The following is a 22963-nucleotide window of genomic DNA, read 5'->3' as shown; positions in this document are numbered from 1 at the left end:
GTGTTCCCAGTAGCTTCTGTTCAGTGTTCCCAGTAGCTTGTGTTCCCAGTAGCTTCTGTTCCTAGTGTCCATCAGAGTGATTTCAGGATGTCATAACTGCTGCTGAGGACATTAACCTGGGGAACTTAGGACCCTGGGGAGATGGTGAGCTGACCTTGACCTTTGACCTTTGCAGTGACCGAGGAGGACGTGAAGCGGCTCATTGAGTTCAGGGCGTCCAACGAGGCTCTGTTCACGGGGAAGAGGAACTCCGCCAAGATCGCCTGGAGGTACTGTAGTACAAGTACCTCAGTACTGTAGTACAAGTACCTCAGTACTGTAGTACAAGCGCCTCAGTACTGTAGTACAAGTACCTCACACTAGTACTACAGTATCTGAGGTACGAGTTAAAGTACTGTACTGTAGTACATATTATTAGTAATGTAAAGATATTAGTATTAATGTTAATATATTATTAATAATGTTAATACATTAGTATTAAAAGATATTATTAATAATGTTAATACATTAGTATTAATACGGCCTCCTCAGCACCATCCTGAAGGGTCTGGGTCTGGAGGGGAAGCTCACAGCCGACCAAATCGCCAAGAAGTGGGACAACCTGAGGACCAAGTACAAGGTGAGCGTCTGAGTCCTTTAACTGAAGACGTCTAGTCGGAGGAGAAGTGGCCGGGTCGTTGTGGTCGGGACCCGGTAAACATCGTTTGCAGGCCCAGTGTCTCTAAAGTCCCACTGTGTCTCCAGGACCTGAAGCAGCCCTACCAGGGCCAGGACCCCGTCGGGGGCATCGTGGAGTCGTGGCCCTGGTTCCACATCATGGACGAAGCCATGCATGGCCGCCTCTACAACGGCAGCCTGGTGCTGAGCCCGGAGAGCGGCGGCGGCGCCCACCGCTGCGGCGGCAGCGCCCACCGCTGCGGCGGCAGCGCCCACCGCTGCGGCGGCCAGTCCAACCAGCACCAGCACCACCACCACCAGGAGAGCACCGACATCCTGGAGTTCCTCATCAAGACGGAGATGGAGGACACGGTGGCGCAGGAGGCCGCCGGGCACGCCGGCGCTCCTCCCGCCGAGGGCGTTCCCATGGGCTGGAGGAGGATGAGCGAGTGCTCCTATAAAAGTAGGCGTCGCGTGACTCCTCCCCCTCGCCCCGCCGGCTCGATTCCCCGTCTGAGCCGCTGTTCTTCCTCCACAGTGACGGAGCCGGAGACCGAGAGGATGATCAAGCTCCGAGCCGCCAACGAGGCGCTCTTCACCGGCAGGAAGCATTCTGCCAAGCCGGCCTGGAGGTGAGCGTCCACCAGCTGGGCCGGGTTCTAGAGGGCAACCAGGTTCTAGAGGACCACCGGGTTCTAGAGGACCACCGGGTTCTAGAGGACCACTGGGTTCTAGAGGGCCGGGTTCTACAAGTTCTAGGGGGCCAGGTTCTAGAGGGCCGGGTCCTAGAGGTTCTAGAGGGCCGCCGGGTTCTAGAGGGCCGCCGGGTTCTAGAGGGCAACCGGGTTCTAGAGGACCACCGGGTTCTAGAGGGCCAGGTTCTAGAGGGCCGGGTCCTAGAGGTTCTAGAGGGCTGGGTTCTAGAGGGCCGCCGGGTTCTAGAGGGCTGCTGGATTCCAGAGGGCCCGGGTTCTAGAGGTTCCAGAGGGCCCGGGTTCTAGAGGTTCCAGAGGGCCCGGGTTCTAGATGGCCAGGTTCTAGATGGCCAGGTTCTAGAGGCCCGGGTTCTAGAGGTTCCAGAGGGCCCGGGTTCTAGAGGTTCTAGAGGGCCCGGGTTCTAGATGGCCAGGTTCTAGATGGCCAGGTTCTAGAGGTTCCAGAGGGCCCGGGTTCTAGAGGTTCCAGAGGGCCCGGGTTCTAGATGGCCAGGTTCTAGAGGGCCAGGTTCTAGAGGCCCGGGTTCTAGAGGTTCTAGAGGGTTCCATAGGTCTAGACTCTAGAGGTCCACACTAGAGAGCCAGACTTGAGGAAGTAAAGGACTGATGGAGCTTCATGTAGGATGTAACGGGTGCTGCTTTCTTTCAGAGCCATCCTGTACGAGCTGGGCCTGCAGGGGAAACTGACCACGGACCAGCTGGCAAAGAAGTGGGACAACCTGAAGAGGAGATACAAGGTAGGTCCTGGTCCTGGTCCAACACCGGCTCCTCAGACCACCGATCCAAGACTCACAGGGACGTCTCTGTAGGAGATTCTGGCCTTCATACAGGAACTTCTAGATGAACTTTAATTTGTTTGATAAGAGCAGAAGGTGTGTGGAACTTTAAGATGAAGCGGTAACTTCTCCTGCACTTCTTCTCTGAAGGAACCGAGTATCACGGACCAGGGGTTATGTTATATTACACCCTGATGTCCATTAATCCAATGGTCTCGTCTGGAAAGCGTCTTCACGGCGGTTACATCATCATAACTCAATCTGACTTCCTCAGCTCTTGTTTTGTCTGAAGACTTCCGGGCCTTCGAGGCCGGAGGTTTGTAGGGTTCAGAGCCGGATGTTTGTAGGGTTCAGGGCCGGAGGTTTGTAGGGAGAGTGGATGTTTGTAGGGAGAGTGGATGTTTGTAGGGAGGGTGGATGTTTGTAGGGAGAGTGGATGTTTGTAGGGAGGGTGGATGTTTGTAGGGAGGGTGGATGTTTGTAGGGAGAGTGGATGTTTGTAGGGAGAGTGGATGTTTGTAGGGAGGGTGGATGTTTGTAGGGAGGGTGGATGTTTGTAGGGAGGGTGGATGTTTGTAGGGAGGGTGGATGTTTGTAGGGAGGGTGGATGTTTGTAGGGAGAGTGGATGTTTGTAGGGTTCGAGGCCAGATGTTTTTTAGGGTTCAGGGCCGGATGTTTGTAGGGAGGGTGGATGTTTGTAGGGAGGGTGGGTGAGTGGAGGCGGCGACGTGGCTGTGAGTCGATGGTGCTGGTAGCAGAGAGTCGACGGGAGTTTAAGGTCCAACTGTGCACGTGCTGTAGAGCTTTCTGTCTTTCCCAGGAGCTGAAGTTTCCCGCTCGGGGCGTGGAGACCAACCCGAGCTCCTGGCCCTGGTTCTACCGGATGAACGACGCCATGGAGGGCCGCTTCGCCGGGGCAGCGCCCATCCTCACGCCCATCGTGGAGGACGAGGACGAGGACTGCGAGCCGCTGTCGCCGACGCCCAAGAAGCGAGCCCGCCGCAGCCGAGGGGGGATGGCCGAGTTCCTGACGGAGTCCGAGATGGACCTGCTGGTCGACAGCGAGGACAAGAATGGGTCGGCGTCTCTGGGAGAGCTGCAGCGGATGAACGAGTTCACCTACAAACGTGAGCGACGAGGATGAGGAACTACGGCTTCAGGACTGCTCACCAATACTCTGTTTTCTTCATCAATGTTAATACATTATGCTAATGAATATAATAGATAATATATGATTCCACCATGAGCAATACTCAATAAAACACAAGGGTTCTTAGCTTCAGGTGATTATTCACTGATTAAAATGTTACTGTCCCTTTAAGTGGTAAACTCTACGTTAAAGTGGGTGTTTGACCTTTGACCTTTGACTTTGGTTCCAGTGACAGAAGAAGACACCCGGCGGTTAATTGAGCTGCGAGCCGCCAACGAGTCTCTGTTCACGGGGAGGAGGAACACGGCCAAGCCGGCCTGGAGGTAACGGAGCCGGAAGGGGAGCCTGAACGCCTCACGGCGTCATCGTCCTCATGGCGTCACCGTCCTCATGATGTCATCGTCCTCATGGCGTCACCGTCCTCATGGCGTCACCGTCAACAGTCCGTGTTTCTACGTCCACAGGGGGATCGTGAAGGAGATGGGTCTGACGGGGAAGATCACGCCCGACCAGGTGGCCAAGAAGTGGGACAACCTGAAGACCAAGTTCAAGGTGACAGTCCCACCCGTCCCACCTGTCCACTTGTCCTACCTGCCCCACTTGTCTGTCCCACATGTCCACCTGTCCCACATGTCTGTCCCACATGTCCACTTGTCCCACCCGTCCCACTTGCCCCACCTGTCCACTTGTCCCACCCGTCCCACCTGTCCACTTGTCCGTCCCACCTGTCCACTTGTCCTACCTGCCCCACTTGTCTGTCCCACATGTCCACCTGTCCCACTTGTCCCACTTCTCCCACCTGTCCACTTGTCCCACCTATCCACTTGTCCACCTGTCCCACTTGTCCACTTGTCCCACCTGTCCACTTGTCCACTTGTCCACCTGTGCTGCAGCCACACAGCCACGCCCCCACACATTACATCACACGCCCCCACAGGCCACGCCCCCACAGACCACGCCCCACACAGCCACGCCCCCACACATTACATCACACGCCCTCCTTACCCCTGCTGTGTGCTTCAGGACCTGAAGTTCCCTCCTCGGGGGATGGAGGGCCAGACCAACCCGGCCTCCTGGCCCTGGTTCCAGCTGATGAGCGAGGCCCTGGAGGGCCGGCTGCTGGGCAAAGCCCCCCGAGTGACGCCGGTGTGGAGCAGCGAGGAGGACGGCGTCTTCGTCTCCTCGCCGCCGCCCGACAGAGACTGCCTGCTGGCAGAGAGGAGCGGCGAGGAGCTGGACCACCTGGTGGACGCCGCCGAGGCCGACGGCAACGTGACCTACATCGACGCCAGCGGGGAGGAGTGCTCCACGCCCTCCGACCTCTCCTACAAAAGTAAGAGGAGGAGCCTCTCGCTGCAGGGAAGCGTGTCGCTAACGAGCTTCAGGATCACGTCCATACGTTTCATGTTTTTGCCCTCAAACTTTTTTAGCTTCAAAATGAGATTTTTTATTTTCCACTTAAAGGTTATTCTGGTTGTTCAGTAGCTTGAAATAAAGATGGCCGTCATGTGAATAAAAGTAAAAGGTTATGTTCAGGTGACTTCCTGTCCGTCATGAGGGCAAAAGGTTGTGTTCAGGTGACTTCCTGTCCGTCATGAGGGCAAAAGGTTGTGTTCAGGTGACTTCCTGTCCGTCATGAGGGCAAAAGGTTGTGTTCAGGTGACTTCCTGTCCGTCATGAGGGCAAAAGGTTGTGTTCAGGTGACTTCCTGTCCGTCATGAGGGCAAAAGGTTGTGTTCAGGTGACTTCCTGTCTCCACAGTGACCGACATCGACACGCGCAGCATGATCCAGCTGAGAGCCGCCAACGAGGCGCTCTTCACCGGGAGGAGGAACGCCGCCAAGGCCGCCTGGAAGTAAGAGAGAGAGAGAGAGAGAGAAAAGAGTGTGTGTGTGTGTGTGTGTGTGTGTGTGTGTGTGTGTGTGTGTAACGTGTGTGTGTGTCTCAGGGCAGTCCTCAAGGAGCTTGGGCTGCAGGGGAAAGTCTCAACCTACCAGCTGGCCAAGAAGTGGGACAACCTGAAGAGGAGATACAAGGTGAGTGCAGGAGGGATATGTTCATGTTGGTCCGTCCCTCAATGCCGTCTGACTTCCTGTCTGACTTCTTCAGTAGGAACCAATAAGACACGTCTTTAAAAACACAAATCTGTAGTTTTTATCTTCAAACAGACAAAGTTTGACTAAAAGAGTGAACGCCTCCCTCTCTCCTCCTCCTCCTCCTCCTCCTCTTCCTCCTCCTCCTCCTCCTCCTCCTCCTCTCCAGGACCTGCGGTACCCTCCTGTGGGCATGGAGAACCCTGCAGACAGCACCTCCTCCTGGCCGTGGTTCCACCTGATGAACGAGGCCATGGAGGGCCGTCTGGCGGCGAGCGCCCCGCTGCTGACGCCGCTGACCCAGGAGGACGAGCCGGTCCAGACCCCGTCCCCCAGGACCCAGGCCCGTCCCGCCCCGGCCCCCTCCTCCTCCTCGGACTACGGACAGGAGGCGTTCGGCGGCGGCGAGCAGGACCAGCGCGGCGGCCCGGAGGCGTGCGAGGGCCCACTGGGAGGACTGGGAGGACTGGAGCGGGAGTGGGAGGCGGTGGAGCGCGAGCGGGCGGCGCTGGAGCGCGAGCGGGCCGCCGTGCAGGCGGAGCGGCTCTGGCTGGAGAGGGAGCGGGCCGCCGTGGAGCGGGACCGGGCCCTGGTGGAGCGGGACCGGGCCGCGCTGGGCCAGGACCGGGAGCTGCTGGACCAGAGGGCCCTGATGCTGAACTCTGTGGGTCACGCCGGACACCTCAACGCCCTCATGTAGACCGGCTCGCTCCATGAGGGACCGAGGTCCTGGACCTGGAGGCGAGGTCCGGCTCCACGCAGAGCTGGTTCTGGTTCCAACAGGAGAGCTGAGAGACCTGGACCTGGTCCTCCTCCGTGGGTTTAGGGTCCAATGGGAGTTATTCCGGTCTGGACCCCGGTGGAGGTTCTCCTCTCTCTCAAAGCTCGTCGTCCTGAACGTTTTCTGGTTCAGTCCCGACGAAGCGGACGTCCTGCAGGATGGAAGCCCGGATATGGAGCCGGTCCTCCAGCGGGGACCTGAAGGGTCCGGTCACAAGGCGCCCGCTGACCAGTTGGTGCAGCGCCTCCCGGTGAGACCCGGGTCTCCTGGAGACCAGCGGGGCGCAGACCACTTTGGACCGGCGGCGCCGAGGAGGCGGAGCCAGATCCAGAAACAAACTCTGACGCGTTCATTTGGGCTCCGCCCATTTCGGTTGTATTTATTTCCGAGACGTTCTTTCGTATTGTTTTTATTTAAGAGGCGCTTGCTCCTCCGTGACATCACTTCCTGCTCCTCCATGACATCACTTCCTGCTGCCGCTGTTTTACAGAGAAATATTCCGTCTGCTGGAGAGATTTTTTTGACACGTTTCTTCCGACAGATTAAAAGGTTTCATTATCACCTGTGTTGCTTTCTCTCTGTGAATATACATTTACACATGTGTTCCCTCGTGGTGCGTTCAGGCGCTGCCGTGAGGCCTCGTGGTGCGTTCAGGCGCTGCCGTGAGTTGTGAGGAAGTTCATACTGTTTGACAACTCATTAAACTCAGTCGGCCAATCAGAAAGATGCCCCTCCCCCTTTCTGTTTGAAGAGCGGCTTCATAGCTGAGGTCACATCACTCGTGAATCATTTACCTGAGTCCCAGGTGAGGTGGACTCTGACTCGGCAGCTCGTCAACCTGGTCTTCAGGATCCGGAGGCGGAACCGGATCGACAGGTCGGTCTCCAGCTCTGTTCTCTGTTCTCTGTTCTCCACGGCTGCAGGTAACACACCTGCTCAGGTGGTCGCTGGTCTTCAGGAACCAGGTAAATACTGTGGTGGTGATGATGATGATGATGATGATGATGATGATGATGATGGTGGTGAAGGCTGTGTCTTCTCTTTTAGGACAAACAAAATGGCAATACGACAAAACTTCATAGGAAGTAAGTTTTCTATTTCTAAATTGTTGACTGTGTGTGTGTGTGTGTGTGTGTGTGTTGACTGTGTGTGTGTGTGTGTGTGTGTGTGTGTTTGTGTTGACACTGTGTGTGTGTGTGTGTGTTGACTGTGTGTGTGTGTGTGTGTTTGTGTTGACACTGTGTGTGTGTGTGTTGACCGTGGGACTGTGTTCATGTCTATTATTATTATTTTTAATATATTATATTGTTTTACTGTTTGATTTGTCATTGATGTAGTTTTTGTGATTTCCTTAATTAAAAGTAATAGTATGAATAATTCCAGTATCCATGTTCCGTAGAGCAGCTCTTCTGCCCCTGAGGCTTTGACAAAAAAAAAAACGTTTTTATTTTATTCTTTTATTTTTCTGCCCAGTGGAAAATCTTTCAAAGGGAATTCCTCTTATCTTGGAGTTTGAGAATTATTTAAACATTTATTTTTATTTTCAGTGACCCAATATCAAAAAGTAAATGTTTAAATAATTCTTTAACTAAATTGTGAGTCACATCCTGTCACGTCACTGTGAAGCAGCTTCCCTGCAGCTGCAGAGCTCCGCCCTCAGTAAACTATAACAGATAAGTAAATAAATAAAAAAGTCACGTAGAAAAGTAGAGCGTTTAATTCTGCGTGGACGTCTTAATTTACTTTCGCTGCCAGCGACGCGTCTGCTGGTATGTGGTGAGGAGTTATCAAACAACACATGAATGTTGAACGACTTCCAGAACAAACACAGCCTCTGATGAACAGCATCACGCTGCAGAAGAAGAAGAGCGATTCCTCACTGCTGCAGCACACTGAGTGGAGTGGATCACTGCTGCTGCTGCTGGGTGGCTCACGAGACACTGAGGCGTCCGCTAGTGAAGACGGGTCTAAAGTCTGCAGTGAGGACGCAGAGAAAGATATGAGTTTAACATGTGACCCTCAGGTGAGGAGGACAGGTGGTGAGCCTGCTACCTTGTGCCTACAGGACGAAGCCTCTACACATGAGCCACACACATAGGCAGAACTTATCATCTGCATAGTTGTGTTTTAATTTACCTCAATGTAGGCGACACATGACTATTTTTTTTGTTCTCGTCTTCATAAGCGTTTGTATTGCTATTTCACCTGTTTATAACTATCAATGTCAACACTTGTCTTTATTCTTGTTCTATAATTTCATAAATACAACAAACTATAGTTTTTGTATATATATTATGACTATTTATAAAACTTTAGAAGCTGTGATATCAAATAGCTTTTGCGGCTCCAGACACATTTTTTTTGGGTGGAAAAAAGTGCAAAATGTCTCTTTGGACATGAAAGGTTGTTGACCTCTGAACCAGATGAACATAAACATGTTGACCTCTGAACTAGATGAACATAAACATGTTGACCTCTGAACTAGATGAACATAAACATGTTGACCTCTGAACCAGATGAACATAAACATGTTGACCTCTGAACCAGATGAACATAAACATGTTGACCTCTGAACCAGATGAACATAAACATGTTGACCTCTGAACCAGATGAACATAAACATGTTGACCTCTGAACTAGATGAACATAAACATGTTGACCTCTGAACCAGATGAACATAAACATGTTGACCTCTGAACCAGATGAACATAAACATGTTGACCTCTGAACTAGATGAACATAAACATGTTGACCTCTGAACTAGATGAACATAAACATGTTGACCTCTGAACTAGATGAACATAAACATGTTGACCTCTGAACCAGATGAACATAAACATGTTGACCTCTGAACTAATTCTACTTTAAACTTATGAATCCAGAAAAATCAGAACCATTTATTCCTTGTATGTTTTCACATACAAGGAATTTCAGGAGGTGCATAATGTTTAACATTTAACAATAAACAATAAACATTGTTTATTTAACAAACACTTAACAATAAACATTCAACAATACAAATTCAACATTAAACATTTAACAATAAACATTTAACAATAAACATTTAACAAACAATAAACATTTAACAATAAACATTTAACAATAAACATTTAACAAACATTTAACATTTAACAATAAACATTTAACAAACATTTAACATTTAACAATAAACATTTAACAATAAACATTTAACTAACATTTAACATTTAACAATAAACATTTAACAATAAACATTTAACTAACATTTAACAATAAACATTTAACATTTAACAATAAACATTTAACAAACATTTAACATTTAACAATAAACATTTAACAATAAACATTTAACAATTAACATTTAACAAACATTTAACAATAAACATTTAACAAACATTCAACAATAAACATTTAACAATAAACACGTTTATTTAACAATAAACATTTAACAAACATTTAACATTTAACAATAAACATTTAACAATAAACATTTAACTAACATTTAACAATAAACATTTAACAATAAACATTTAACAAACATTTAACATTTAACAATAAACATTTAACAATAAACATTTAACAATAAACATTTAACAAACATTTAACATTTAACAATAAACATTTAACAATAAACATTTAACAATTAACATTTAACAAACATTTAACATTTAACAAACATTTAACAATAAACATTTAACAAACATTCAACAATAAACATTTAACAATAAACACGTTTATTTAACAATAAACATTTAACATTAAACAGAGTGCAATAAATGGGCGCTTTGGTTTCTGTGTATGGACGACTAACTGGCCTTCATTGATTATAATAATAATAATAATAATAAATTATTGATCCAGAACCAAGAGGCCTGAGTTCCAGCTGGAGACAAAGAATTGAGAAGTGTTATTTCATCTGTTATTGAGCGTCTCATTATTGTATTATTATTATTATTATTATAATACAACGGAGTTATTGAGCGGTTTAAAAGTCTTTAGATAGAGAAGAAACGGAAAGAGTCAAATATATTGTATTCAAGTCTTCAAGTTCAGGACTTCATCTCATGAAGCGACGGTCAGAGTGTTGGAGTCCCTGAGAGAGAAGAAGACGTTCTCATGTGGAACGCTGCAGCTGATGTTCTCCGTCTCCTGCAGAGGTTCTGTGGGTTCTGCTGGTCCTGGCGGCGGTGGTGGGTGTTATGACCCTGGTCCTGCAGAAAACCAGAGTCCTCACAGGTCTCAGAAGTCTCAGAGGTAGGACCGTGTGATCCATGGCTTCTTTTTAGCCATTTTGACCATTGTTATGATAATACTGTGTTATCTGCTTAGTATTGTACTAGTATAGTATAGAAGTATCTTCTTTGATACGACACTGGAAGTTAAGTTGAGCGGCTTCTGGTTCTGAAATGATTTCAGTTCATCTCCTTCAGTAAGAAGTACTATATGTACCTCTGAGATGTAGTACAATAAGAAGTACTATATGTACCTCTGAGATGTAGTACAATAAGAAGTACTATATGTACCTCTGAGATGTAGTACAATAAGAAGTACTATATGTACCTCTGAGATGTAGTACAATAAGAAGTACTATATGTACCTCTGAGATGTAGTACAATAAGAGGTACTATATGTACCTCTGAGATGTAGTACAATAAGAAGTACAATATGTGTGTATATATGACATGTGTATATATATATATACACACACGTGTGTGTATATATATATGTCATATATATATATATATATCTATATATATATATATATATATATATATATATATGACAGTATCGTCTGCGTAAAGATGTATTTTCTAATGAAGCATGGAGAAGAAGATGACACAGAAGAAGATCTTTGGGAACACGAAGAGGAAACTTCATAAATACTTTGACTTCCCTGTTTGGAGGATTCTTAGTTTTAACTCTGAAAGAAAGACGAGTGAAAATCTAACGAAACAGATTCATTTGAACTGAATAGAATTCCATCCCTAAGGACCCAGCTGGTGTTCAGAAGACGGGTTTCTACTTTACTGACGTTTGGTTACCTCTGCAGACGCTGAACCGTCCGGCTCCATCGAGGCGTCCTCTCAAGGTCAGTGGTCCCCCGATCAGGACCAGGACCAGCCAGAGGAGTTGATCCTGATCGGGGTCTGAATCCGTGTTTTCTCTCCAGCCGGACTGTGCATCATGAAGAAAGACTGTCCGCAGGATTCCTTCAGCTTCTTCATCCGGAGTGGAGCCGCCAACGTCGTGCCTCCAAAGATCTGCCTCCAAGGCAACCTGTAGGTGTTACACCTGGAAAACGTCCCCCTCAAACACTTCCTGCTTTCATTCCAGAGAGCAAATCCACTGTGGTGATGCTGATCTGGGTCCCTCTGGTCCCTCTGGTCCCTCTGGTCCCTCTGGTCCCTCTGGTCTCTCTGGTACCTCTGGTCTCTCTGGTCCCTCTGGTCTCTCTGGTCCCTCTGGTCCCTCTTGTCTCTCTGGTCCCTCTGGTCCCTCTGGTCTCTCTGGTCCCTCTGGTCTCTCTGGTACCTCTGGTCTCTCTGGTCCCTCTGGTCTCTCTGGTCCCTCTGGTCCCTCTTGTCTCTCTGGTCCCTCTGGTCCCTCTGGTCTCTCTGGTCCCTCTGGTCTCTCTGGTACCTCTGGTACCTCTGGTACCTCTGGTCCCTCTGGTCTCTCTGGTACCTCTGGTCCCTCTGGTCTCTCTGGTCTCTCTGGTCTCTCTGGTACCTCTGGTCCCTCTGGTCTCTCTGGTACCTCTGGTCTCTCTGGTACCTCTGGTACCTCTGGTCCCTCTGGTCTCTCTGGTCCCTCTGGTACCTCTGGTCCCTCTGGTTCTTCTGGTCCTTTTGGTCTTTAGGTCCTCTGGGCTCTCTGGTCCCTCTGGTTCTTCTGGTCCTTTTGGTCTTTAGGTCCTCTGGTCCCTCTGGTCCATGTGTTCTTTTGGTCCTTTGGACTCTTCTGGTCTCTGGACCCTTTGGACTCTCTGGTCCCCTTTCCACTCTGGATCAGCTGGTATTGATGGTAGACCCTCTCCTCAGGCTTCTTGGGACGGTCTTGAACAACGTGGGTCCTGGGATCAACATCGTGCTGATCAACGGTGAGTGTTGGACCAGCGACCGTCTTCGTATTGATCGCTGATAGACGAGCGTCTTCGTATTGATCGCTGATAGACGAGCGTCTTCGTATTGATCGCTGATAGACGAGCGTCTTCGTATTGATCGCTGATAGACGAGCGACTTCGTATTGATCGCTGATAGACGAGCGACTTCGTATTGATCGCTGATAGACGAGCGACTTCTTATTGATCGCTGATTGACGAGCGTCTTCGTATTGATCGCTGATTGACGAGCGTCTCTAACGTCTCGGTCCCCAACAGGTGTGACGGGCGACGTCCAGAAGACGGCCCACTTTGACATGTACGGGGGCGGTAGGTGGGACCTGATCCATTACCTCTGGGACCGGATCCATTACCTCTGGGACCGGATCCATTACCTCTGGGACCGGATCCAGCACCACGGGGTTCTGGGTCTGTGGGTGAAGTCTGACGGCTCGTTTGTGTTCCAGATGTGAAACCTCTCATGGAGTTCCTGAAGAGCATCCAGAGCGGTTCTGTAGCGCTGATGGCGTCCTACGACGATCCGTCTACCAAGTCAGAGCATGATTATGATTATTAAGATGATCAATAAGACATAAACATTATTATTAACATGATCAATAAGACATAAACAGTATTATTAACACGATCAATAATACATGAACATAATCAACATTAGAGTGTATTGATGGGTATTGATTTTTGCATTGGTATTGATTGTATTGATTGGTGATCAGGTTGACTCCGGAGGCGTATTGATTGGTATTAATGGTATTGATTGGTGATCAGGTTGACTTCGGAGGCATATTGATGGTATTGATTGGTATTGATGGTATTGATTGGTGATCAGGTTGACTGAGGAGGCGCGGGAGCTGATCGCTGAACTGGGAAGCTCTTCTGTGAAGTCACTGGGATTCCGAGATAACTGGGTGTTCGTTGGTGGGAAAGGAGCGCCGGTGCAGAGCGACTTTGAGAAGGTAACGACGCATATTATTGATCATCTTTGTTCATATTTTCGTTTAAAATGTCCTTTTATAGTAACTTGGTGCTTTGTTTTAACGTTCCAAATCATAAATATGGTCCGTTTATAAATGATATATGAAGACATTATGAATCATATTTTCCTCTCTGATGTTTGTTTTCAGCTTCTGAAGAACGACCACGGAAAGAATAAATATGATAACTGGCCCGAGCTCATTGAGATCCAGGGATGCATCCCCAGATACCTGGGGGGAGGAGGAAGATGATGAAGAGGGGAAGAGGAGGAGGAGGCGAATGAGGAAGAGAGGAGGAGGAGTCTCATAATATCTCATAACCAGATGTTGTAGAGAAGGAAACTAGAACACAAGAACTCAGACAGTTCTCTGGTTGTCCTCTGAGCAGCGTTCCACCTCAATGATGTCACAATGTTGTCACAATGATGTCATCCATGTCCTCTCTGGGGAGGAAGAGCCCATCAGAGACGAGGGTTTAACCCACAATGTTGTTGTCCTTTTATTTTTATCTCCCTGTATTTTACTGAGTGGTGTGTTTTTCTGCAAAAATATGATTTTAAAAACTTTTTTTAAACTTTATTTTGTTTGTGTGAAATACTTCTTATTCAATTTATCACGTTAAGCCATAAGGCTCATAAATCATATTTTCACAATGTGTAAACAGAGAAGAGATTCAGCTGCTCCACCAAAACAACAACAACAACAACGTTTACTTACAAACGCTCAAATTAAAAACAATAAACCGCCTCAAACTTCTTCACGTGTAATGAATTACCTTTAAGACCTTTCTGGATCTGAAGGGCTGGTTCTCTCTCAGAGGGTCTGGTTCTCTCTTAAGAGGGTCTGGTTATACATATATTATATTTGATATGTGTGGTCATCACTATATATATACACATATATAAATTAGTTTATTTAGTAATGAATGTATTTATATAATTGTATATACATGTTTTTCGTCATTTATTTTAAAACGTATATTTTTATATTACGTATTCTATACGAGATATTATATTTTCTTTAATGTGTTTTTTAATAATAAATAATTAGAAAATATGTTTTTACGGACGGACGCAACGACACGAGACCTGTTTCCACCCGAACATTATTCTGAACGGACCCTGAGCAGCGTACCTGATTGGCTGCCGCAGAGCGTCAAGCCCGCCGGAAACCGAGCAGACTGGGAAGATGATTGGCGGGAAGAGCCCAACGAAGTCTAATGGCGGAGCGTTGCGTCGTCAAAGCGGAGAAACGTTCCGTTTCATAACTGCTGAGTAAAGTTGACGCGTTAATGTCTCAGTGTTTAGTCCACAGGATAAAATGGCCACTTTAGTTCTGGACAACGGAGCTTACACGGCGAAGATCGGCTACAGCCAGGAGACCGTCAGGTGACGTATAGCCTCCATGTTTACAATGACGTGAACGCTGTGAGAGAGAGAGAGCGCCGGTCGGGCCCGTCTAACGCCGGCTCGGGCCCGTCTAACACTTGAGAGCCCTGTATTATTAAAACATTATTTTTTATACTTTAAAAATTAATTATACTTCTGTTATTTTGTTATATTTTGACTTTTGTCATCCCTAACTGTATAATAATAATAATAACAACAACAACAACATGTCTCTCCTCAGCGTCATCCCTAACTGTCAGTTCCGCTCCAAGACCTCCAGGCTGAAGACCTTCACGGCCAACCAGCTGGACGAGATCAAAGACCCCTCTGGCCTCTTCTACATCCTGCCCTTCCAGAAGGTGAGCAAAGCCGGGGGGTCCTCTGGGTCCTCTTGGTCCTCTGAGGTCCTCTGGGTCCTCTGAAGTCCTCTGAGGTCCTCTTGGTCCTCTTGGTCCTCTGAGGTCCTCTGAGGTCCTCTGAGGTCCTCTGGGTCCTCTGGGTCCTCTGAGGTCCTCTGGGTCCTCTGAGGTCCTCTGGGTCCTCTGAGGTCCTCTGAGGTCCTCTGGGTCCTCTGGGTCCTCTGAGGTCCTCTGGGTCCTCTGAGGTCCTCTTGGTCCTCTTGGTCCTCTGAGGTCCTCTGGGTCCTCTGAGGTCCTCTGGGTCCTCTTGGTCCTCTGAGGTCCTCTGGGTCCTCTGAGGTCCTCTGGGTCCTCTGAGGTCCTCTTGGTCCTCTGAGGTCCTCTTGGTCCTCTGAGGTCCTCTTGGTCCTCTGGGTCCTCTGAGGTCCTCTTGGTCCTCTGAGGTCCTCTTGGTCCTCTGAGGTCCTCTTGGTCCTCTTGGTCCTCTGAGGTCCTCTTGGTCCTCTGAGGTCCTCTTGGTCCTCTTGGTCCTCTGAGGTCCTCTTGGTCCTCTGAGGTCCTCTTGGTCCTCTGAGGTCCTCTTGGTCCTCTTGGTCCTCTGAGGTCCTCTTGGTCCTCTTGGTCCTCTGAGGTCCTCTTGGTCCTCTGAGGTCCTCTTGGTCCTCTGAGGTCCTCTTGGTCCTCTTGGTCCTCTGAGGTCCTCTTGGTCCTCTGAGGTCCTCTTGGTCCTCTGAGGTCCTCTTGGTCCTCTTGGTCCTCTGAGGTCCTCTTGGTCCTCTTGGTCCTCTGAGGTCCTCTTGGTCCTCTGAGGTCCTCTTGGTCCTCTGAGGTCCTCTTGGTCCTCTGAGGTCCTCTTGGTCCTCTGAGGTCCTCTTGGTCCTCTTGGTCCTCTGAGGTCCTCTGGGTCGTAGGGGACCTCAGGGTCTCTCCTGGACTCATGCGGTTTCTCTCTCTCTCTCTCTCTCGCCCCTCAGGGTTACCTGGTCAACTGGGACGTCCAGCGGAAAGTCTGGGACCACCTGTTTGGAAAGGAGATGTTCAAGGTGTGTGTGTTCTCGTGTGTGTGTATCTCATTTGTGTGTGTGTGTGTGTGTGTGTATCTTGTGTGTGTGTGTATCTCGTGTGTGTGTATCTCATTTGTGTGTGTGTTCTCGTGTGTGTGTGTATCTCATTTGTGTGTGTGTATCTTGTGTGTGTGTGTGTATCTCATTTGTGTGTGTGTATCTTGTGTGTGTGTGTGTATCTCATTTGTGTGTGTGTGTCTCATGTGTGTGTGTGTGTGTGTATCTTGTGTGTGTGTGTATCTCGTGTGTGTGTGTGTGTGTGTGTGTGTGTGTATCTCGTGTGTGTATCTCGTGTGTGTGTGTATCTTGTGTGTGTGTATCTCGTGTGTGTGTGTGTATCTCGTGTGTGTGTGTATCTCGTGTGTGTGTGTATCTCGTGTGTGTGTGTATCTTGTGTGTGTGTGTATCTCATTTGTGTGTGTGTGTCTCGTGTGTGTGTATCTTGTGTGTGTGTGTTCTCGTGTGTATCTCGTGTGTGTGTGTGTGTATCTCGTGTGTGTATCTCGTGTGTGTGTGTATCTTGTGTGTGTGTATCTCGTGTGTGTATCTCGTGTGTGTGTGTGTGTGTATCTCGTGTGTGTGTGTGTGTATCTCGTGTGTGTGTGTGTGTGTGTGTATCTCGTGTGTGTGTGTGTTCTTGTGTGTGTGTGTGTGTGTATCTCGTGTGTGTGTGTATCTCGTGTGTGTGTGTATCTCGTGTGTGTGTGTATCTCGTGTGTGTGTGTTCTCGTGTGTGTGTGTATCTCGTGTGTGTGTGTGTGTATCTCGTGTGTGTGTGTGTGTGTATCTCGTGTGTGTGTGTGTTCTTGTGTGTGTGTGTGTGTGTGTGTGTATCTTGTGTGTGTGTGTATCTCGTGTGTGTGTGTATCTCGTGTGTGTGTGTATCTCATGTGTGTGTGTGTGTATCTCATGTGTGTGTGTGTGTGTGTGTGTATCTCATGTGTGTGTGTGTGTATCTCGTGTGTGTGTGTGTGTGTGTGTGTGTGTGTATCTCGTGTGTGTGTATCTCGTGTGTGTGTGTGTGTGTATCTCGTGTGTGTGTGTGTGTGTGTGTGTGTGTATCTCGTGTGTGTGTGTGTATCTCATGTGTGTGTGTGTGTGTATCTCATGTGTGTGTGTGTGTATCTCATGTGTGTGTGTATCTCATGTGTGTGTGTGTGTGTATCTCATGTGTGTGTGTGTGTGTATCTCGTGTGTGTGTGTGTATGTGTGTGTGTCTCATGTGTGTGTGTGTGTGTGTGTGTATCTCATGTGTGTGTGTGTGTGTGTGTATCTCATGTGTGTGTGTGTGTGTGTAACTCATGTGTGTGTGTGTGTATCTCATGTGTGTGTGTGTGTGTATCTCATGTGTGTGTGTGTGTGTGTATCTCATGTGTGTGTGTGTGTGTGTGTATCTCATGTGTGTGTGTGTGTGTGTGTGTGTGTATCTCATGTGTGTGTGTGTGTGTGTATCTCATGTGTGTGTGTGTGTGTGTATCTCATGTGTGTGTGTGTGTGTATCTCATGTGTGTGTGTGTGTGTATCTCATGTGTGTGTGTGTATCTCATGTGTGTGTGTGTGTGTGTATCTCATGTGTGTGTGTATCTCATGTGTGTGTGTGTGTATCTCATGTGTGTGTGTGTGTGTATCTCATGTGTGTGTGTATCTCATGTGTGTGTGTGTGTATCTCATGTGTGTGTGTGTGTGTATCTCATGTGTGTGTGTATCTCATGTGTGTGTGTATCTCATGTGTGTGTGTGTGTATCTCATGTGTGTGTGTGTGTGTATCTCATTTGTGTGTGTATCTCATGTGTGTGTGTATCTCATGTGTGTGTGTGTGTGTGTGTGTGTATCTCATGTGTGTGTGTGTGTATCTCATGTGTGTGTGTATCTCATGTGTGTGTGTGTATCTCATGTGTGTGTGTGTGTGTATCTCATGTGTGTGTGTATCTCATGTGTGTGTGTATCTCATGTGTGTGTGTATCTCATGTGTGTGTGTGTGTATCTCATGTGTGTGTGTATCTCATGTGTGTGTGTGTGTGTGTATCTCATGTGTGTGTGTGTGTGTGTGTGTGTGTATCTCATGTGTGTGTGTGTATCTCGTGTGTGTGTGTATCTCGTGTGTGTGTGTATCTCATGTGTGTGTGTATCTCATGTGTGTGTGTATCTCATGTGTGTGTGTATCTCATGTGTGTGTGTATCTCATGTGTGTGTGTATCTCATGTGTGTGTGTATCTCGTGTGTGTGTGTTTCTCATGTGTGTGTGTATCTCATGTGTGTGTGTGTGTGTGTGTATCTCATGTGTGTGTGTATCTCATGTGTGTGTGTGTGTGTGTATCTCATGTGTGTGTGTATCTCATGTGTGTGTGTATCTCATGTGTGTGTGTATCTCATGTGTGTGTGTGTGTATCTCATGTGTGTGTGTATCTCGTGTGTGTGTGTTTCTCATGTGTGTGTGTATCTCATGTGTGTGTGTGTGTGTGTGTGTATCTCATGTGTGTGTGTATCTCATGTGTGTGTGTGTGTGTATCTCATGTGTGTGTGTATCTCATGTGTGTGTGTATCTCGTGTGTGTGTGTATCTCATGTGTGTGTGTATCTCGTGTGTGTGTTCTCAGGTGGACTTCCTGGACACCAGCATCATCATCACTGAGCCGTACTTCAACTTCTCCTCCATCCAGGAATCCATGAACGAGATCCTGTTTGAGGAGTACCAGTTCCAGTCCGTGCTGCGGGTCAACGGTGAGTCCAGAACCAGAACCCTGGACTTAGAACCCAGGGTCCAGAACCCAGATCCAGAACCTCAAACTGTGTCTGTCTTTCTGGCTCCCTCTCCTCTCATCACTTCTTCTCTCTCTCTTCCAGCCGGCTCTCTCTCCTCTCATCACTTCTTCTCTCTCTCTCTTCCAGCCGGCTCTCTCTCCGCTCATCACTTCTTCTCCTCCCGGCCCTCTGAGCTCTGCTGCCTCCTGGTGGACAGCGGCTTCTCCTTCACGCACATCGCTCCGTATTGCCGCAGCAAGAAGATGAAGGACGGCATCCGCCGGTCAGACTCCGCCCACCGGAACCAGTGCCAAACAACAACAACAACAACAACAACAACTACTACTGACCTGTGGCTCTGTTCTCACCCTGCAGGGTCAACGTGGGCGGGAAGCTGCTGACCAATCACCTGAAGGAGATCATCTCCTACCGGTGAGGCTCTCTGGGACCGCCGGGGTCTCTGTTCTGTGTTCTCACGGGTTCTGTGTTCTGTGTTCTCACGGGTTCTGTGTTCTGTGTTCTCACGGGGTCTCTGTTCTGTGTTCTCACGGGTTCTGTGTTCTGTGTTCTCACGGGTTCTGTGTTCTGTGTTCTGTGTTCTGTGTTCTCACGGGTTCTGTGTTCTCCGCTCAGCCAGCTGCACGTGATGGATGAGACCCACGTGATCAACCAGGTGAAGGAGGACGTCTGCTACGTCTCTCAGCAGTTCTTCAGAGACATGGAGGTTTCTCAGTGAGTCTGAGGCAGCAGCCGCAAAGCCTTCTGGGAAATGAGCCGGGCTGATGGGTCATTGTTGTTGTTGTTGTTGTTGTCAGGATGAAGGGCGAGGAGAACACGGTGGTGAGGGACTACGTCCTCCCAGACTACAGCTCCATCAGGAAGGGCTTCTGCAAGGTGAGAGAAGTACTACTACCATAGTACTACTATCATAGTACTATGATAGTAGTATCACTACCATAGTACTACTATCGTAGATTACTATATTAGTATCACTACCGTAGTACTTGTACTTCTCCCCAGCCTCCAGACGAGATGCTCTTCAGTGGGAAGTATAAAACCGGGGAGCAGATCCTGCGTTTGGCTAACGAGCGCTTCGCCGTCCCCGAGATGCTCTTCCACCCGTCAGACGTCGGCCTCCAGGAGATGGGGCTCCCCGAGGCCATCGTGGACTCCATCCAGTCCCTGCCTGAAGGTCGGTCACCACTGGCTTCCAGAGGTCATTAGAGGGTCTTTAGAGATCATCAGAGGTCATTAGAGGCCCTCAAAGGTCGTTAGGGGCCATCAGAGGTCATTAGAGGCCCTCAGAGGTCGTTAGGGGCCATCAGAGGTCGTTAGGGGCCATCAGAGGTCATCAGAGGCCATCAGAGGTCATCAGAGGCCCTCAGAGGTCGTTAGAGGCCCTCAGAGGTCGTCAGAGGCCCTTAGAGGTTGTTAGAGGCCCTCAGAGGTCGTTAGAGGTCATCAGAAGTCGTTAGAGGTCCTCAGAGAACAAGCTTAAAGAGACTTGACCTGAACCTTCACCAGAACCATCAGAGGATCCTGTTTGTTTGTTCTACATCTTAAATAATAAAGCTGTGTGAATAGATTCATGTTTCTAACGTTCCCGTTGGTTCCGCGTTCTGCCGTTAACAGTAAGACGTGTGTTTGGTTCCCTCCTCCAGAGATGCACGCCCACTTCTACCAGAACGTCGTCCTGATTGGAGGGAACTCGTTGTTCTCCGGCTTCAGGGAGCGGCTGGAGGCGGAGCTTCGGTCGCTGGCCCCCGCCCACCTGCCCGTCGCCGTGCTGCAACCCGCAAAGTACGTGGTTCCCCGTTACGGTTCTGTTGCGCCCCGAAGGGGGAGGAGCCTCCCAGAGAACGTGCAGAACCACATGAACTGCACGGCAGAGGGAACCCTTCTGCTCGTGTTCTCTGGGTAGAACGGTTCCTTCTCAACGTCTCCAGACGTGTGGACGTGCTGCAGGACTCCTCTAACCAGCCAGGGAGAAGTGCATTGTGGGTAATGTAGGCCCCAGTAAAAGAGATGTGATTCAGATCCATCTTGTGAAGCCGACAGCGGGAGTCTGTTGACCTTAATGGTGATAAATGAGTTTAAATAAATGAAGCCAGCAGTCAGTGAGACTATAAAGTGTATTTATCCACAAAGAGTTCCTCTATAGAACGTAACAGGAAGTGAGGTGGTTAACAGGAAGTGAGGTCATTAACTCCTCGTCTCCCCACAGTCCCGTCTGCTACTCGTGGGAAGGAGGCCGGCTGCTGGCTCTCAGTCCGGACTACGACGAGCTGGTGGTAACCCGGGACGACTACGAGGAGAACGGACACTTCATCTGCGAGGAGAAGTTTGACATCTGAGACCTGCAGGGTCCTGAACCGCCTGCAGGGTCCTGAACCGCCTGCAGGGTCCAGCTGTTAAACAAACATTGTGTCCAGAGGTCTCTTCAATGGAAGCTTTTCTTCATATATGTATATATCAGCTGATCTCTACTGATCAATAATCAATCAGACTCGTTCTTCATCCAGTTGAACAGGATTCTGTCACGTTAATAAAACTCTTCCTACTGTTTTTACTGTTACAATAATTGAAGGAAAGAAGATCAATAAACTGTCATGTTGGTGTATAATCAAACGTCTCCAGTATTGAACATGTTGATCAAAGCATGGTGATCATTTATGGATGTATTATTGATCCATTTATTTCTTTGCCAGTGTTTCCATCCTGAGCTTCAGTGGATTTAAGTCATTTTAACCCAAATATCTTCATGACATCACAATCTGTCAAATATTAAAAGGAAAACCATCAAATATGAAGATTATCCTCTCAAACCTTTCTGAGGTAAAGCGTCAGTGTTATTAATTATTAGTACTTTTACTATCAATACTTTATTTATACAGTGTGGTATTAGTATGTTTATTATGAATACTTTTGGTATTAGTACTTTTACTATTAATACTTGTGTTTATACAGTGTGGTATTAGTACTTTTACTATGAATACTTGTATTTATAGTGTGGTATTTGTACTGTTACTATGAATACTTTATTTATAGTGTGGTATTTGTACTGTTACTATGAATACTTGTAACAGTATTTATACAGTGTGGTATTAGTACCTTAACATTGATCCTTGGAACAAAGTATTGCAATGTGGTATTACCCTTCCTTTAATATCAATACTTGTGTAGCAGAGGGTTATACTTTGTAATAGTAAAACTATAATAGCACCACTTTATTAATTTATTTACGCTCTAAGAACTTCCCTCCTCTTTTCCTTTTTCGGTTTCTCCTTCACAATAAAAGCCCCAGACACATTCACTGGGACACTGCTTCCTGTAGAGCTGTTTAAGTAACTCAATACAATAGCTTACAAAAGCAATCAAGTATTTTACACTGGTATTGTTTGTTCTGTCAGTGTGCAGGACGTTTACTAGTAACTGTGCATTTACCGCGAGGTATCGGTACTTTTACTGCAGTGAAGGACCCGAGGACGTCTTCCGGTATAAAAGAACACTGGCCCTTTAAATCCGTTAGGCGGGAATCAGTCTGAACTCCGGGTAGCTCGTTAGCTTGTTAGCTCGTCGGCTCCCTTTAGTTGGTTTTAGCTTCTCTCTGGTAAAACTAGACTCTGGAGTCCAGCTCCGTGTTATTATAAAGCTCCGTTTTATTCTAAAGAGCCGGTTTATAAACTCCGTTTGATAATAAAGTTCCGAGTGAACTCAAGTTAGCTTGTGTTTTCCGTTAGCCGCGAAGCTAACAGTACCATTAGCAGAACCTAGCTAGCTTCAGCTTCATCTTCAGGTTAAAATGTCAGCAGGAAGAAAAGTGATGAAGAAAAAAAACCCTGAAGAGAAAATAGATAAAACTGTTTTTGATTTCACTACCGAAGACGAGAAGAAGGAGTTGAGCTGCTCAGAGGAGGAAGTCAGAGGAGGTGAGCTAGCGCTAGCATGTTGTACTCAGAGGCCGATGTTCTACTTTATACTTCATAAAGAGTTGGTCAGAATCACATTATATGTATTGTACTACCACAGTAACTCATCTCTAATTATAATCCTGTGTAATATACATTATTCATCAATGTACCATTCAGTGTATTTTGTATTAAAACGTGGTCAATTAAATTTTGAATGCAACATTTTAATTTTCAACAAATTATTTCCACACTAGT

General features: G+C 47.7%; 5 protein-coding genes across 6 annotated transcripts in view; all 5 read left to right on the top strand.

The window, feature by feature from the left end:
* The first annotated feature begins 788 nt into the window (after window positions 1-788).
* Window positions 789-6658, top strand: LOC306741494 (uncharacterized protein). Its single transcript, XM_079223786.1, has 10 exons — window positions 789-1120; window positions 1196-1289; window positions 2023-2110; window positions 2971-3277; window positions 3530-3623; window positions 3765-3852; window positions 4324-4633; window positions 5062-5155; window positions 5249-5336; window positions 5563-6658. The coding sequence occupies exons 1-10, from the start codon at window positions 817-819 to the stop codon at window positions 6091-6093; spliced, it is 1998 nt and encodes a 665-aa protein (XP_079079912.1). The 5' UTR covers window positions 789-816; the 3' UTR covers window positions 6094-6658.
* Window positions 6659-7109: 451 nt separating this feature from the next.
* Window positions 7110-11436, top strand: LOC306741203 (protein FAM3A-like; the record flags this gene model as incomplete). Its single annotated transcript, XM_079223454.1, has 5 exons — window positions 7110-7139; window positions 7222-7259; window positions 10309-10407; window positions 11204-11242; window positions 11324-11436. The coding sequence occupies exons 2-5, from the start codon at window positions 7232-7234 to the stop codon at window positions 11434-11436; spliced, it is 279 nt and encodes a 92-aa protein (XP_079079580.1). The 5' UTR covers window positions 7110-7139; window positions 7222-7231.
* A 738-nt stretch (window positions 11437-12174) lies between these two features.
* On the top strand, window positions 12175-13818 carry LOC306741202 (protein FAM3C; the record flags this gene model as incomplete). Its single annotated transcript, XM_079223453.1, has 5 exons — window positions 12175-12253; window positions 12533-12583; window positions 12721-12805; window positions 13101-13227; window positions 13396-13818. The coding sequence occupies 5 exons, from the start codon at window positions 12175-12177 to the stop codon at window positions 13495-13497; spliced, it is 444 nt and encodes a 147-aa protein (XP_079079579.1). The 3' UTR covers window positions 13498-13818.
* A 624-nt stretch (window positions 13819-14442) lies between these two features.
* On the top strand, window positions 14443-21537 carry actr6 (actin related protein 6). Of its 2 annotated transcripts, none has more exons than XM_079223610.1 (11): window positions 14443-14633; window positions 14875-14992; window positions 15967-16035; window positions 18653-18776; window positions 18945-19080; window positions 19173-19229; window positions 19431-19529; window positions 19613-19691; window positions 19818-19989; window positions 20459-20597; window positions 21022-21537. In XM_079223610.1, the coding sequence occupies exons 1-11, from the start codon at window positions 14566-14568 to the stop codon at window positions 21149-21151; spliced, it is 1191 nt and encodes a 396-aa protein (XP_079079736.1). In that variant the 5' UTR covers window positions 14443-14565; the 3' UTR covers window positions 21152-21537. The 2 variants fall into 2 exon arrangements, with proteins under 2 accessions (XP_079079736.1, XP_079079735.1); XM_079223609.1 differs by having other exon boundaries at window positions 18900-19080.
* Window positions 21538-22599: 1062 nt separating this feature from the next.
* Window positions 22600-22963, top strand: part of sycp3 (synaptonemal complex protein 3) — a gene marked incomplete at both ends in the record, with an annotated part of 3636 nt that continues 3272 nt past the window's right edge. The window contains one exon of the mRNA XM_079224276.1: window positions 22600-22726. Coding sequence (XP_079080402.1) covers window positions 22600-22726 — 127 coding nt within the window. The remainder of the gene's footprint in view (window positions 22727-22963) is intronic.

Source organism: Taurulus bubalis (assembly GCF_910589615.1).
Source record: "Taurulus bubalis genome assembly, chromosome: 9".
In the NCBI taxonomy this organism is placed as follows: domain Eukaryota; kingdom Metazoa; phylum Chordata; class Actinopteri; order Perciformes; family Cottidae; genus Taurulus; species Taurulus bubalis.
Note: the sequence above shows the minus strand (reverse complement) of the source record. Positions and strands in the feature narration are given on the sequence as shown.